Source organism: Stegastes partitus, unplaced genomic scaffold (genome assembly GCF_000690725.1).
Source record: "Stegastes partitus isolate 25-593 unplaced genomic scaffold, Stegastes_partitus-1.0.2 Scaffold70, whole genome shotgun sequence".
Taxonomy (NCBI): domain Eukaryota; kingdom Metazoa; phylum Chordata; class Actinopteri; family Pomacentridae; genus Stegastes; species Stegastes partitus.
In genome coordinates, this window is record NW_007577801.1 from 310,688 (window position 1) to 324,743 (window position 14,056).

The window sequence follows — 14,056 nt, forward strand, 5'->3', positions numbered from 1 at the left end:
CTCACCTATGGTCATGAGATCTGGGTAATGACCGAAAGAACGAGATCACGGATACAAGCGGCCGAAATGAGTTTCCTCCGCAGGGTGGTTGGGCGCTCCCTTAGAGATAGGGTGAGGAGCTCAGTCACACGGGAGGAGCTCAGAGTAGAGCCGCTGCTTCTATGTCCAGGGTGTCCAGAATTCTATAGAAAACTAAAACTAGTGGCTTGGTAACAAAGAGTTGCAATAAATCCTCAAGGGACTCGACTGACTAGAGGGCAGCTGATATCCGCTGGATTGTAAAGGTTTTTCAGGTAATGACTCACTATCTTACTGCAACTCATGTGTCAAATATGATGAAACTGGCACTGTAGAGATGCAGAAAATGGCAAAACTGCATGTAAAAGGAGAAAGGTCAGTTAATTCTGTCCCTCATCCTGGGCTGAACACTTTCAGGCCGGGGTGATGTTTGTTATGGATAGACAATAATAATGGTAACACTCAGATGTCACAAAAGTCTGATGAAGGAAAGACACGCACATCCCCGAGGCCCACTGGGTTGGGTTCTGGATCACAAAATGTCAAAGATGAGAAAAGAAAAGAAGAACAATCCGCACACCAAAACAAGCTCCGTTTTACAATTTATTGGCGTGACGTTTCGAGCAAAATGCTCTTTCTCAGAATGCAACATTCAGAAGTCACACATATTTAACTCAGTGTGACACTAGAAGTGCACCCTATGTGCAGTTTCAGTAATTTTTCAGGCATTCAAAAGTAAATTGGTTGTGTAGTGTCGACAAAAAAAGACAGAGAGCTGGAAAAAAAGTCTTTCATATTTGTAGTCATGACTGTTACAAGTCACATCAATAAAAAGCATCTATCTAATAAAGCACTGCAACTACATTTTCATTGAACAAAGCCAGAATTCATTTTTCTTCAAATTAGTAACTGTTTGTTGAAGCAGCAGGATAGGCTGCTGCATCACTGTCACTAAAAGAAAATGAAAACTGATTTTAGACAAGACTTGAAACAAAATGATTTCCATAGAGACACACTGTGTGTCTTTTTTCACTCATTTGAAGAACACAGGGCTTATTTTAAAAAAACAAAAACAAAACTACTTGGTTGGAAGAACATTTTTCGAGTAATGCTGATCAGATTTTGGGGAACCCAAGGGATGTAATGAAATGTGAATGAAAAGAAGACCAGTGCAGAAAAAGGGAAACAGAACTGAAGCTTCGGGTGAATATTGTACATGTAGCCACACACCATCCATCCATCCATTATCTATACACCGCTTAATCCTCACGAAGGTCGCGGGGGGCTGGAGCCTATCTCAGCTGACTTAGGGTGAAGACAGGGGACACCCTGGACAGGTCACCAGTCTATCACAGGGCCACACTTAGAGACAGACAACCAAGCACACTCACATTCACACCTACGGACAATTTAGAATCACCAGTCAACCTCAACATGTTTTTGGACTGTGTGGGATGAAGCCGGGGAACCTGGAGAGAACCCACGCTGCACGGGGAGAACATGCAAACTCCACGCAGAAAGATTCCGGTGCCCCCACCGGAACACAAATCGGCAACCTTCTTGCTGCGAGGCAACAGTGCTACCAACTGCACCACCTTGCAGCCCAGCCACACACTAAAAAAGAACAATTAGGAAAAGAATGCAGAGCCAGAAGGAGTGCTGCTAAATAAGCAGCAGCCTCCTAATAAGCTAACATGACCATAAAACCAGTATCTTGGAGGTTTCCATCTTTTTGACAATATTTTGTATTAGGAGAGTGATCATAAGAATGTGTCTCTGGAAGCTGTCTGGCGATAATCGTTAACAGTACCAAAATCAGCCTAAAAACAATCTGAACAACCAAATATGACCACAATTATTCATATTAGCTCTCTCACTTTTCCGAGAATACGTTAGAGAACAGACCTTCACGGCCAGGTTCTCACTCCACCTTCCAGTTGTTAGGGACAACTAGAAACACTGAAACACAGTTCGTACACACTGGCAATTCAAAATGCTTTACAAATAAAACGAGAAAGAGACAGAAACATAAAATCTACTAAATGTTCTAATCAATTTGAATAAATCTTTATCAAGTTAAGTCATAACAGTAAGTATTTTTAGACACCTCACAGTTCCCCCTTGAGCAGAACTTGGCAACACAAGGGAGGAAGAACTCCCTTTTAACAGGAAGAAGCCTTCAGCAGCACCAGACTCACCTGCCCGTCCAGGCGTTTGAGAAACTAAAAAAGCGAAAACTGGTGGGGACTCGTATCTAGAGTTCAGAAACATGCACCTCTAGAGCCAGACATGCCTGCTGTTACATCCTCAGCAGACTCCTGTTGCAGAAGAAAAATAGAGATTGTTGAGGTTTTGTCAATTAACAAAACATGAAACAGTTTGATTTTAGGTGTAGATTTAAAACTGGCTACATTTGGAGTATCTTTGACTTCATCAGGAAGTTGGTTCCTAAACAGCATATTAGCTAAAAGCTGCTGCACCGTGTTTATTTCTGACAGTAGGTGTTATCAAAAGATTTCTCTCCAGTGATCTGAAAAGTCTAGTGTGTATTGGTAAAGAAATCACTGAAAGTCTTGTTCCAAAGTTTGCAGTAGTGGACTCTTTTGTTTGTATTTGGGTATATGGTGGGCTTACAGACAGAGAGAGATACAATACTGGCAGGGTACAACATTTTATAGAGGTAATCAAAAGCGAGTGAGGGGACTGATAGACAACGGCATTTCCAGCCCAAGTGCAGAACACAAACTTGGTTGCACAGTTAGGTGTTTTTTTTGTGTACCAGTCTTTTTTTGATGGTGAGTAAAACCAGGATCGAGAGGAGGTGAGGCTGGAGCAGGTGAGTGGCTGGTGTGGAAATCTTGAGATGAGCGGCACTGGATGGTCGGAGCCTGCGGCAGACTGACAGATAGTAGTGTAACGACTGACACAGAGGATTTCCAGGCTGGCCGGTTGGAAAAGCTGGCTGGCAAGAAGATGACTGGAAGAGACCAGAACCGTGAGAGCAGACAGAACCATCTGGCCAAAAGTAGAATGATGAGCTGAGGTTTAAATACAGCAGCAGGTGATTAGTGGATGTGTCAGGAGAGAAATGGGTGGATGCACTCAGGCACAAACACACAGGAAAGACAAATGAGGACAAACCAGAGATATTAGTGTCAAAGAGAAAACAGTAGAAACACAATGATTAGGGAAAAGAAAAATGGCACCACGACAGGGGGGTAACTAGCAGGTAGCGGACTGTCTCCAGACATTATTTGATTCGCTCATTCTACAGGAGTCACATGTGGATTGAAACCCTACAAGATTAGCAACAATATAATAAAGACAGTCTCTTTTTATTTGATAGTAGGTATCCATCCATCCATTATCTATACACCGCTTAATCCTCATTAGGATTCATCCATTAGGACCATCCAGTGCAACTCATCTCAAGATCCTCATTAGGGTCACGGGGGGGCTGGAGTCTATCCCAGCCGACTTAGGGCGAAGGCAGGTGACACCCTGGACAGGTCACCAGTCTATCACAGGGCTACACTTAGAGACAGACAACCAAGCACACTCATTCACACCTACAGACAGTTTAGAATCACCAATTAACCTCAACATGTTTTTGGACTGTGTGGGAGGAAGCTGGAAAACCCAGAGAGAACCCACGCTGCACGGGGAGAACATGGAGACTCCACGCAGAAAGATTCCAGTGCCTCCACCGGGACGCGAACCGGCAACCTTCTTGCTGCGAGGCAACAGTGCTACCAACTGCGCCACCTTGCAGCTTGATAGTAGGTATGCATTGACTAAATGTGTACATTTTCGAAGTACTGACAATAAATATTTGAGATGCATTATGGTCCTTCACCATTTAGAGGTTTGCATGTTTGAAGCCAGAACCTTCTTTCTGTGAGACGTCAGTGCTTACCACAGCACAACCATGCAAAGTATTAAAGTGTGTCAAAGTAGCTGCCAATTCCATTCACATTTGCTTATTTTACATTATCTTGTAATCATTGCCGCCTTTCCTTCATTTCAGTCTGTCCTTCTCCTCACCAGAAAGCAGAAAAATCCCTTAAATGTGGAGATTAGGGGTTTCCAACGATAGCTGAACTCCATGCTTTATCAGTACCAGTACATTCTCTTTGGATATGAAGTGTATGTTGTTTCTAATATTGATGTCTTTGCTGGTGTTGAACAGTATTTAAACAATTCCACTAAAAACAAAATGACAGTTTTAGGTTTAACCTCGAGGTGTTGTTTTATCACACATGTTCAGACGCTGTGGAGAGCAAAACATTTTATTACTAACACTGGAATAGTTCAATTTGTATATTATTATACAGAAACTAACTGCTTTACAAAAACAAAATGATACAATATCACATGTATGTACAGTGTAGTAAATATACCATCTCAAATTGTACACAAAGTATTTACAATTGTCACACGTACTGCAGTAAAAACAAAACTCAGACTAATACTCTACAGACATTAAATTTTGCATAACATCAAATAAAACATGCCACATTTTGAGGTTTTTCATCTTTACAAACCCATGACTGTTTTTAAATTAGTGCAAGTCAACCACTTGTTTAAGAGGTTATGAATACATAAACCTTAATATTTTCATTCACACACAAGTCAAACTAAAACCTGGAAACGATGGCAATCTGCTAACACGGTGCTCATATAAAGCTTGCCTTCAGATTTTTCCTGGTTGTGTTTTGTTAAAGGTACACTAGCTGATTCTGTGATTTAGGGTGTGTGGACATGTTTTAGGATGAAATCAGGGAGTGTAGCTTTAAGAACAGTTAGGCGTTGAAGAGTGGTGAGCAGAGCCACGGACTGACTAATACAATGACATGTTTTGGTGGAAACTCAACACTCAACTGTTAACAAACGTGACTTTTCTAAGTTCAGCGGCCCTGACTTCACATCTTAAAATCCTTCCTACTGGAACGTCACAGCCACTTTGTACCATGGTAGAAAACATGACTTAAACAACTTAAAGGTGATGAAGCTCTATGCTTAACTTTGATCTTGGGCTTAGTCTATTTACATGAGAAGGAGGGCTAATGTTTCATTAACACACACACATCTGCGGGTCAGTCCAGCTCTAGACTGCATTATATTTATTTGTCCAATAACATTAGTAGCTTCAAGGTCTCTGTATGCTTCAAACCAAGTATTTTGTTGAACTAATAAATAGTCTAACAGAGTCTGAAAGCACATTTGTGAGCTGACTCAGAGGAACTTGGACTGAACCCATCTTTTCAAAATGACAACAACATGGACTTGGTTACCTATCAGTCTATAAAAGTAGGTAGGGTTCAACCCTGTCTTCTTTGTCATGTGTACAGATGTGAGTGTGTGTATCTCTTTTTTTTAAATCCTGTGTATCAAAGTAGATGACAACTAATGCTGCAACTTGAACACCTCACAACATTCTGACAAAAGTCTAGCTTGTAAGATTTTATCCTCCCCCCCCTTCTCTCGCCTTGTGTGACGACTTCCAAAACCAACAGAAGCACAAAGCGAGCGTGCAACCCAGACTATCCTCTGGACGCATGGATTCCCCCCCAACACCAGTCAGTATCACACACACTGCTTTGGATGCCACTTTTTCCCCATTTGTGTTTCCGGTAGTAGTTCCCTGACATTTTTTCCCTATGACATCATGCAGGTTCACAACAGATAGAGAGCTAGGATTGGTTGGTAATCAACACATAGTCTGTCATATCTTTTTAGGTACGACAACAATTTCGGACTCTAAATCCCCTGATCTGACACAGTGAGCATTTTATCAAGAAGGAACATTGTGTAGCCTGAAGCTGGTATAAGAGACACCAGTGTACACTATTATCTCTATCTGTATGATTCATTTTCCCTTCCTGATGGCCATCCCTTTTGTCTCACCTTCAAGTGTAACTATTAGGAACAAGCGGAAACATGTTTGCCTTCAGATGTGCTCAGGCAATATATGGTAGGAACTTATGTGAAGCATACTAACTCATCTAACAATCGTTCAACTTTCTGTAGCTCCAAGCAATGTTGAGACTTTTCAGCAGTGAAAAACAATGATTTCTTTGATTGATCCTAATTCACTTTATACGATCAAATCTGCTAGTGAGTCAGTGACGGAGGGCAACAGAAGAAGTCAAGTTTCTGATGGACTTTTTCCATGTGTTAGACTGGACAGTGAACTCCATTATCAATCTTATATGTATTATACTCATTCTTCCCTTTCTGTCGTTTTCAGGTTGAATTATCAAAATAAATCCCTAAAGCTGTGTCTACTGTAAATGTCCCTTTCCGTAGCATTAATCTAATGATCATGTAGTGACTAAAGAAACTGCAGACAGAAGAATATAGTACATTTTGTCAGACAACTAAATACAAGAAAAAATATCTGTAGTGAACAAATGTACCCATACGATGACATGAACACGTAAAAGAAACGTCTGACACTGAGCAGAACAGATGTGTGGAGATGCTGCTCAGACAAAAGTGAAGTCAGAGTTGTACAACAATACTCAACTCTTTTCATGCATAGATGTTAAGGCAGGATTGAAGCATTTTAACGGAATAACCTGGGCTAAGCTGTGGACTGTGGCTGCGAGTGGACCCCCGTCTCATGTCCCACCTGCTCATACCAACAATCATAGTAACTAGTCAGCAGGTCCAGACCAGAGTGTCTGTATGTAATAACTTAGTCACTACAAATCCTGTGACCACTTCCAAAGAAGCACATAGTGTTTCTGATCAGTCAGTGTCTCTACCCTTCACATAGCCACTGGTTCAAACATTCAAATCAACCTGCAGGCAGATGAATCATGATTGAGTGTATTAATCCATCACACGCTGACTGCACTGCCAAAGGGGCATTACTGTGATGCAGTAATGTATGATCCTGAGCAAGATTAAACTGTTACTAGTGTTTGAAAATTTAAAGTAATGATGCATTATCCAGCACGTTTAACAAACATTTTTAATCTAACTTTACTGGTGGTAGGGTGTGGTGTATTGCAGTGTAGAAATAAAGTATTCTCTGCTGGTCAAACTAATGGAGACACTATTTAGGACAATAAACCTAATATTTTGCTACTGACAAAGACATAGTGATGCATCTGTGATGACTGAGCATCAAATGACGTGTTGGTCATGCAGATGTACATGTTGGGTTGTAAGGCTATTTTTTTTTGTCGCTGTGCATTGTTTTACCACACAGAGATATAAGAAGACACTTACAGACATGTTCACCTAGCTTCTTTACGCAACTTTCAACTCCCTCAAAGCTTAACACAGCAAAGTAAATGGAAACCAGCGGCTGCTTGGAAAGTAAAAAACACAACTGATGATCTCAAACACTACAGCACATGTTGGAAAACAGCCAGCAGTGATGCAGAGTTGAAGTGTAATAAATGAGAGGAAACAAAAAGCTTTGAGACCATTTTCTAGGTGTGTGTGCAGAATATGTGTATAAAAGCAGTGCAGAGCAAGCTCACGGATGTGCTATGACAGCACAGAGGGGTTGGTTCAAAGTTACACAGCTAGATTACTACATCTCTTAAAGTTAAAATCCACAGTCTCATGCTTTTGAAGTGAGAAATCCCCTCAGGCTACTTGAGCTTGATGAGTGGAGTGACCAAGATCCTGTGTTCTGTATGATGGTGTTACACTAAAGCTTTACAGTATCTGGAGATTTGTAAAATAGTTCCAATTATTTTACTAAATTGCTGACATGCTGGAAAACCTGCCACACTGTGTTGTGTTGGAGTCAGAGAATACCCCCAAACAGAGTCAGTACTGACGGCTGTCCCCAAACATTTGGTCAGTTTCTTAGCAACTGTTTTGACAACATATTTTCTGATCAGAGAAAAAAAAAAAGTTTTTGACTGAATGCGCCCAGACAAAATCCAACACTAAAGTGTTTGAGAAGTTTAGTTTGTTCTAAGTGGGAAAGTTTACTCCAACCACAGCTCACAGACTCTGCACTGTGACCTGCAGTAAACTGCTCACAGTTTTGACTGCAAAGGCTCTAATTACTTTGTGTTGTGAAATGTTTTGTAGCAAATGTTTTCCTGTTCAAAAAGAAGAATGTGTAAAACAGCATGCTTTGGTATTGATATGAACCACAAACTGTATTAAGATGAACGACATGACAGCTCCCCGGAAGTGAAGCCAAAACATCATCGATGGGTCTGTCATTTGCAACCACAGTGCATGCAGTAGTGACTAGCGGTGGAGCCTCGGTATGGAGGGCTGGGCAGGAGGCGGAACCTCAAGAACATGTCTAAGCTACGAGCACAACCAATCTATGGGGAAAAAAAGTAGTTGATATGCAGCTAGCCAGCTAGCAGTTACTAATCATTGTAATCCAGAAAATGGTAAGTGTGCAGGGAGCGTCCACAACAGTCCACGACAGTCAGGATGATGACTGCTGGGTTACATTAAGTTTAAGGGGTGTATACTAGCATTTGGGCAAGGCAGGAGGTGGAACAAAGAGGGCAGCACCCATTTAAGAGATATTTTGGCTTCACTTTTATACAGTTGGAAGGAAGGGGTGACACCTGATGTCGGTCATCTTTATATACACTATGACATGAACAGAATAGTATTGTCACCTCTTCTGTGAAATGTCCAGTAATAAGTAGCCCTAACAGTCAGTGTCAAAGCTTCTTTTTTTCCCCTTTCAAGGGACAACAGAACAAACCTCTTGTGATCCTGGGTCCAACTCAGAGTGATGAGGTGAAACCAATGGAGATCTCTGTGTGTTTGTGTGTGTTTATGCGATTGGATCAAACATTACACTGTCCACTGCCTCTTTTTCCATTGAGATGATCATTGGAGGTAATCCATAACTCAAGTCCACATCAGAGTTAAATCTCTATGCTAACAGGCAACTCAGGAGGTTGGCATCATATTGCACTGAGCTGACAGAGTGATGTGTTCTTGCTGTTTACATACAAATAAAATTGGTGGTGGACAAAGGAGTTGGAGAACTGAGGATTATTGCCTATTACACAATTTTCCTTGTCACTGTGAAAACAAATTAAAATGGTACGCGGCTGGAAATACAGTTCAGAATAAAAATAACAAAAAGGCTAAATAAAAGCACAAAAAACAAACCAACCAAAAAGCTTGCAGCTATTTACACAGTTGCATTTTCCCTAGTGTTTTGCAATATTTGTGTTCAAAGTGTTCGAAAAGAAGATGATTTTTGGAAAGTGTTTGAACAGAAGAAGCTTGGTGTAGCACTATCTAGTTGTACAGGATAAATACTTTCAGGCAAAGGGGTATATGGATGATTGTATATTTGACGATCACTGGAGGCCGGTCGTGATGCAGCTCGGGTGAACTTGTGGTGATATGGACGGCTTGCCTCCATAATTAGTACCTGTTATTTGTCCCCAGCAAGGACTGATTTTTACTTTACAAACTGTACAAATTGAAAACCCCTGACAAAGGCACACCATGGAGAAAACGTCAACATCTAAATTTGCACTAAGGACTAGTTATACATAATCTGTCTATGTAAAATATATACAGGACTAGGAGAGGGGAGCTGACATGTCCAAGCAGGTCCAGAGTGAAGGCCCTGTCTCACAGATCCACCCCCCTGCCCCCACTGCTGTCATTTGGTCCATCTCACTGACACAGGAGTGTTCAGTTAGGGGGAAGGCCAGAGGACGAGCTGCAGATCAAACTTCATCCTAAAGTTAGAATTCCCTGTCTGGACCGTCTCTGTGTAAACGGTCCACATCCAAACTCAGCCACACTTTTCCTATCAGCCTTTTTTGCAGTTTCACGAGTGACCTCCCTCAACGCAGGAGACTCACACTGCTGCTGAATGCCTTTCCTTCTGTGAAGAGCTTTAACATTGACTCCAGTGGAGAACAGAAATGGTTCTACAGAAAGTTCTCCAAGACTGCGCGCTGTTGAAAAGGAAAGATTTGAAAAAAAATCTCAAGCAGCCCAATTCAAGTTTACGCTTATTAATTGTCCTCCTCGACGAAAACACAAAATCGCTTGTTCTGCCAATGCAACAACCATTAAGAAGGAAGAGGAAATAAAGAGTAAATGTGAAGTTCAGCATGAGGTCTAGCAGGCTGGCAGACCTGGGAAGGGGCAGACAGGAGGAGGAGGTGGATGAGGGTGTGTTGGGGGGTGGTATTCTCTGGCAAATCAGACAATCTTCTTAATGCTGGGTCTCTTGAAGCTGCCGGCACTGCGCTGCTTCTGGACCTGACTGGCTGAACCGTGGCGAGTGCGACATCCACTGGACAGAGCAGAGCTGGGGGACAGTTGGACATTCTCCTTATCCACACCTGGAGGACAGACAACACACTACAATAAAACAATCCAGTTTATCCTGTGTTTACTGAAACAAGAGCAAGGACATTATACACGATCTGCTTAACCACTAAAAAACACAAGCAAAAATCTAACTCTAAAATTTCTTGTGACTTTCCTCTAATGCTATGATTTCCCACTGAGTCAACCTCAACTTCACCCTCATACAAAGTGACATTAGAAATGAACATCCACAATAGCGATGTTTTGATCTGCTCTTTTTTTGCTGCAGAGTATAATGTGGAAAATCAGGAGCCAACTGCTGCTCTGTCAATCACTTGACCTTTGCCTTGTATGCCCATTAAGTGCAGTTTTTTCATACATATGAAGACTAAGGTAGAGCTTCACAACACAAAGTATGACGTCACATCCCTGATCAAACCAACAGGAACAAAAACTCCTTTGTCCCCCGAGCCATCAAACTGTTCAACTCTGAGCTCGGGGGGAGGGGGAGGAGCAGCAAGCGGGGAGAGGTAGGAAGCAAGGGGTGAGGAGTGAGGACACTGGGGTGAGATAGAGCATCATGCTCTATCACCAGACTGTGTGCAATATTTAGGCACTTTGGCAAATTTTGTTACTGTATCCAGTGTTATTATTATTATTACTATTGTTGTTGTTACTGTTGTTGCTGATGTTGTGTTGGTGTTGTGTTGTTTTTCTAGTACAACAATTTCCCTGAGGTTTACACCAAAGGGATCAATAAAGTTTTATTCTATTCTATTCTATTCTATTCTATTCTATTCTATTCTATCAATCTGGACTCCTAGCACAGACAGCAGACGTGCATGTGGTTCCATTAACACTACATTATGGGATAGGCATCCGTCTGCTATCAGACGGGAGCATTTCCCTCACAATGATGACAGAAAAACAGCTATGCTGTGGACGTTTGCACATTTTATGGGACATAGCAGCTGGTTACAGTTTGGACTGTTGCACTGTATCAAAGATTGTTTCTGAGACCAAGCAGAGTGGGTGTACACGGTACAGGATTTCTTCCCACTGTGTTTGAGCTCTATCAATGTAAAGCATGTACAAATTAAAGCAAGCCTTAATTAGTAAGTGCACTTGCAGTGCAGTCTCTTGCGAACTTTGGTAGATGACAAAATTCACATCACGAGGACCTCTGAAGACATTGCGTTTTGTACATGGCGTACATCAACAGTTCCAAAACACATTGGAAAGTTCCAAATCATTGCCATGGTGCTACAGTTCAATCTGGAACTAACTGCTTTATACTGTAAAAGACTTTCAGAAACATTCAGAGGAGCTCTGATGTGTTTTTGTGTTTAATATTAGGGGAAATGCAAATGCCTGGATGGCAGGCTGACACAAACCCTGTAATCTAGTATGAATGGAACCATGCTCCACCGAAGGGATCAATAAAGTTCTATTCTATTCTATTCTATTCTATTCTATTCTATTCTATTCTCAACTGCTTTTTAAATCCACAACCATGAAATGGCCTTAACTTTATTTAGCCTAACCTATTTCCTCTTTATTTCTGTCACAGAACAGCTGCTTTGATGACCCTCCAAGGATAGATAGACGATTGAAACTTATTTCCTTTAAAATAACTTCTCATTCTGTTGATTCTGTGATAGCTGCTGATTTCTCTTCAGTCTGAAAGGCTTTTAAACTTGTGCAAACATTCCATGAGAATGCTCTGCTGTCACACTTGATTTTACATAAGCCCTTATTACAAACTCTCAAATATTTAACCTTTAACAGTATATCTGACATGTCACTAATCAAACAACAGGGGGTGCTGTAGCATAAGCAGGTGACCTGATAACCCCCCTCTGCATTTCTGGACTCTGAGTGCAGTTTTGCAACCCAAGCATCATGGCTCAAGGAGCTTCCATCTATTAAAAAACATTATATCACAGTATTAAAGACAACAGTGTGAATTTCGCTGTCTGGGAAATGCTTTACAAGTCCTAGAGCGTGACTTCAATCACTGATAGATTTTAAATTTGAACTTGACAATGTTCAGTAATCAAAAAGTTAAGTAGACCAGAGAACGGGGGGGCATGAGAGGAAATATTCTGCAGAGTGGCTCATTTCTATGTCGTCCATGTAGAGTCAGTGATGGTGAGTGTGTGTGAGAGAGTGAGACCTGGTGAGTGCTGTGAAGTGGCCAGTGAGGTCATGGAGTTGGACAGGTTGAGGTTGGCAGTGATGCTCAGCTGGCTCTGGCTTGTTGGCGGGTACGGGGAGGTGGGTGTCCTCAGCTGCTCCTCTCCTCGCTCCTCATCAGCAGCTGGCAGGTAGCTGTCAATCAAAGCCTCCAGAAACTTGACAATCAGCTCGGCGTAGTCTGGTATCTGGGTTTGCTGTGCAGTTCACAGGTGTGTGGGGAGGAGACAGAGAAGATGTTACACTAATGGCTGTTAATAGAGTCTTACAACAGTGCTGACTGGGTTAACACTGGTAATTATCTGATATGTCATCACTTAGTAACCTACTAAATAATGTATAAACACTGTGTCCAAACACCACAAAAAGCCTTGCTGCACATTTTCTACATGAATTACATGAAAACATAACTTAATTCACCATGTGTCATTCAAACTAATCTTTTTTCATTACTGTAGATGTATCTTGATTGTGGTCACAAAAACTACCCTAAAACTACTAGATGCACAACTACAAGGATCATAAATGATACAGGAAAAATCTATATATTCTTGTACCTATTTTAAAATACACATTTTGTGATGATCTGATGAAATATCCACTTTCAACATTCACACTAATGACCTTGTAAAAAGAATTTAGAACAAATTAGAACTTTTAGCTGAAAGAGCAGCTTCCAATTTGCAGTAAGACAAAATCTTGTTCAGTCCACATTTTTAGTAGTTTAGACAGCAGAGAATTGCTTTGAATGCTTTTCTCTGCAATCTAAACTAGAGACAACAGCTAGCTTATTTAAGAGAGTGGATCAACTGAAAAATGGCATAAAGGGTCAGTATAAGATAAATAAGATATATATTTTTTTAAACTGAAGAATAAAATATAGAGCTGGAAATTACATTAACTGGTTCCCCTATAAAGTGCCTGAATAGAACTGATTTAAAATGCTGTTTAAATTGTTCAATGGGACAGGTCTGGTTTTGGGGATAACCCCACTTTTTTAATGTCCAGTGCTCTGAGGGGAAATCACAATACACATGCTCGGTCTTTGAGCATAATATTCGACAGCGCAGAGTTGATGAAAGGTGGGTCCCCATAACTTTCTATGTGACAATAGTTCATTCTGTAACATTAACTGTCTACTTACCGGGTTTCTATGTTGTTGAGCAGCTGCACAATTTAGTATTACATGAGACTACAAATGATCTCCAGCCTCTCTACTACTGCTGTGTGTGTGTGTGTGTGGGTGTGGGTGTGTGTGTGTGTGTGTGTGTGTGTGTGTGTGTGTGCTTGTGAGAGGCTGATGCTTCATATATCACCAAACCAATTGGCAGGCGGGTTGCAGAACTGTTTTGTAATTGCTTAGTAAGCGGAATTTCTCCTGCAAAAGCTGCCTCAGAAGAAATGATAAAATGGCAGGATGAAACATCATTTATACCTTAGAGAAGGGTCCAGCAAACCTCCAAAGTCCATTAAAGCCAAAGCCTGTGAAATGACAAGGAGAGAGTGAAGGCAAGAGATGAGGAAAGGTAGAATAGAATGCAGAGGTCTTCCCTCT

General features: G+C 41.3%; 1 protein-coding gene across 5 annotated transcripts in view; it reads right to left on the reverse strand.

Moving 5' to 3' along the window:
- Nucleotides 1-4,291: 4,291 nt before the first annotated feature.
- Nucleotides 4,292-14,056, reverse strand: part of nf1a (neurofibromin 1a) — a 120,715-nt gene continuing 110,950 nt past the window's right edge. For all 5 annotated transcript variants that reach the window (XM_008276383.1, XM_008276382.1, XM_008276380.1 and 2 more), the window contains 3 exons: nucleotides 13,937-13,983; nucleotides 12,482-12,698; nucleotides 4,292-10,337 (listed from right to left, as the gene is read on the reverse strand). In XM_008276383.1, coding sequence (XP_008274605.1) covers nucleotides 10,195-10,337; nucleotides 12,482-12,698; nucleotides 13,937-13,983 — 407 coding nt within the window. In that variant the 3' untranslated portion in view covers nucleotides 4,292-10,194. The remainder of the gene's footprint in view (nucleotides 10,338-12,481; nucleotides 12,699-13,936; nucleotides 13,984-14,056) is intronic.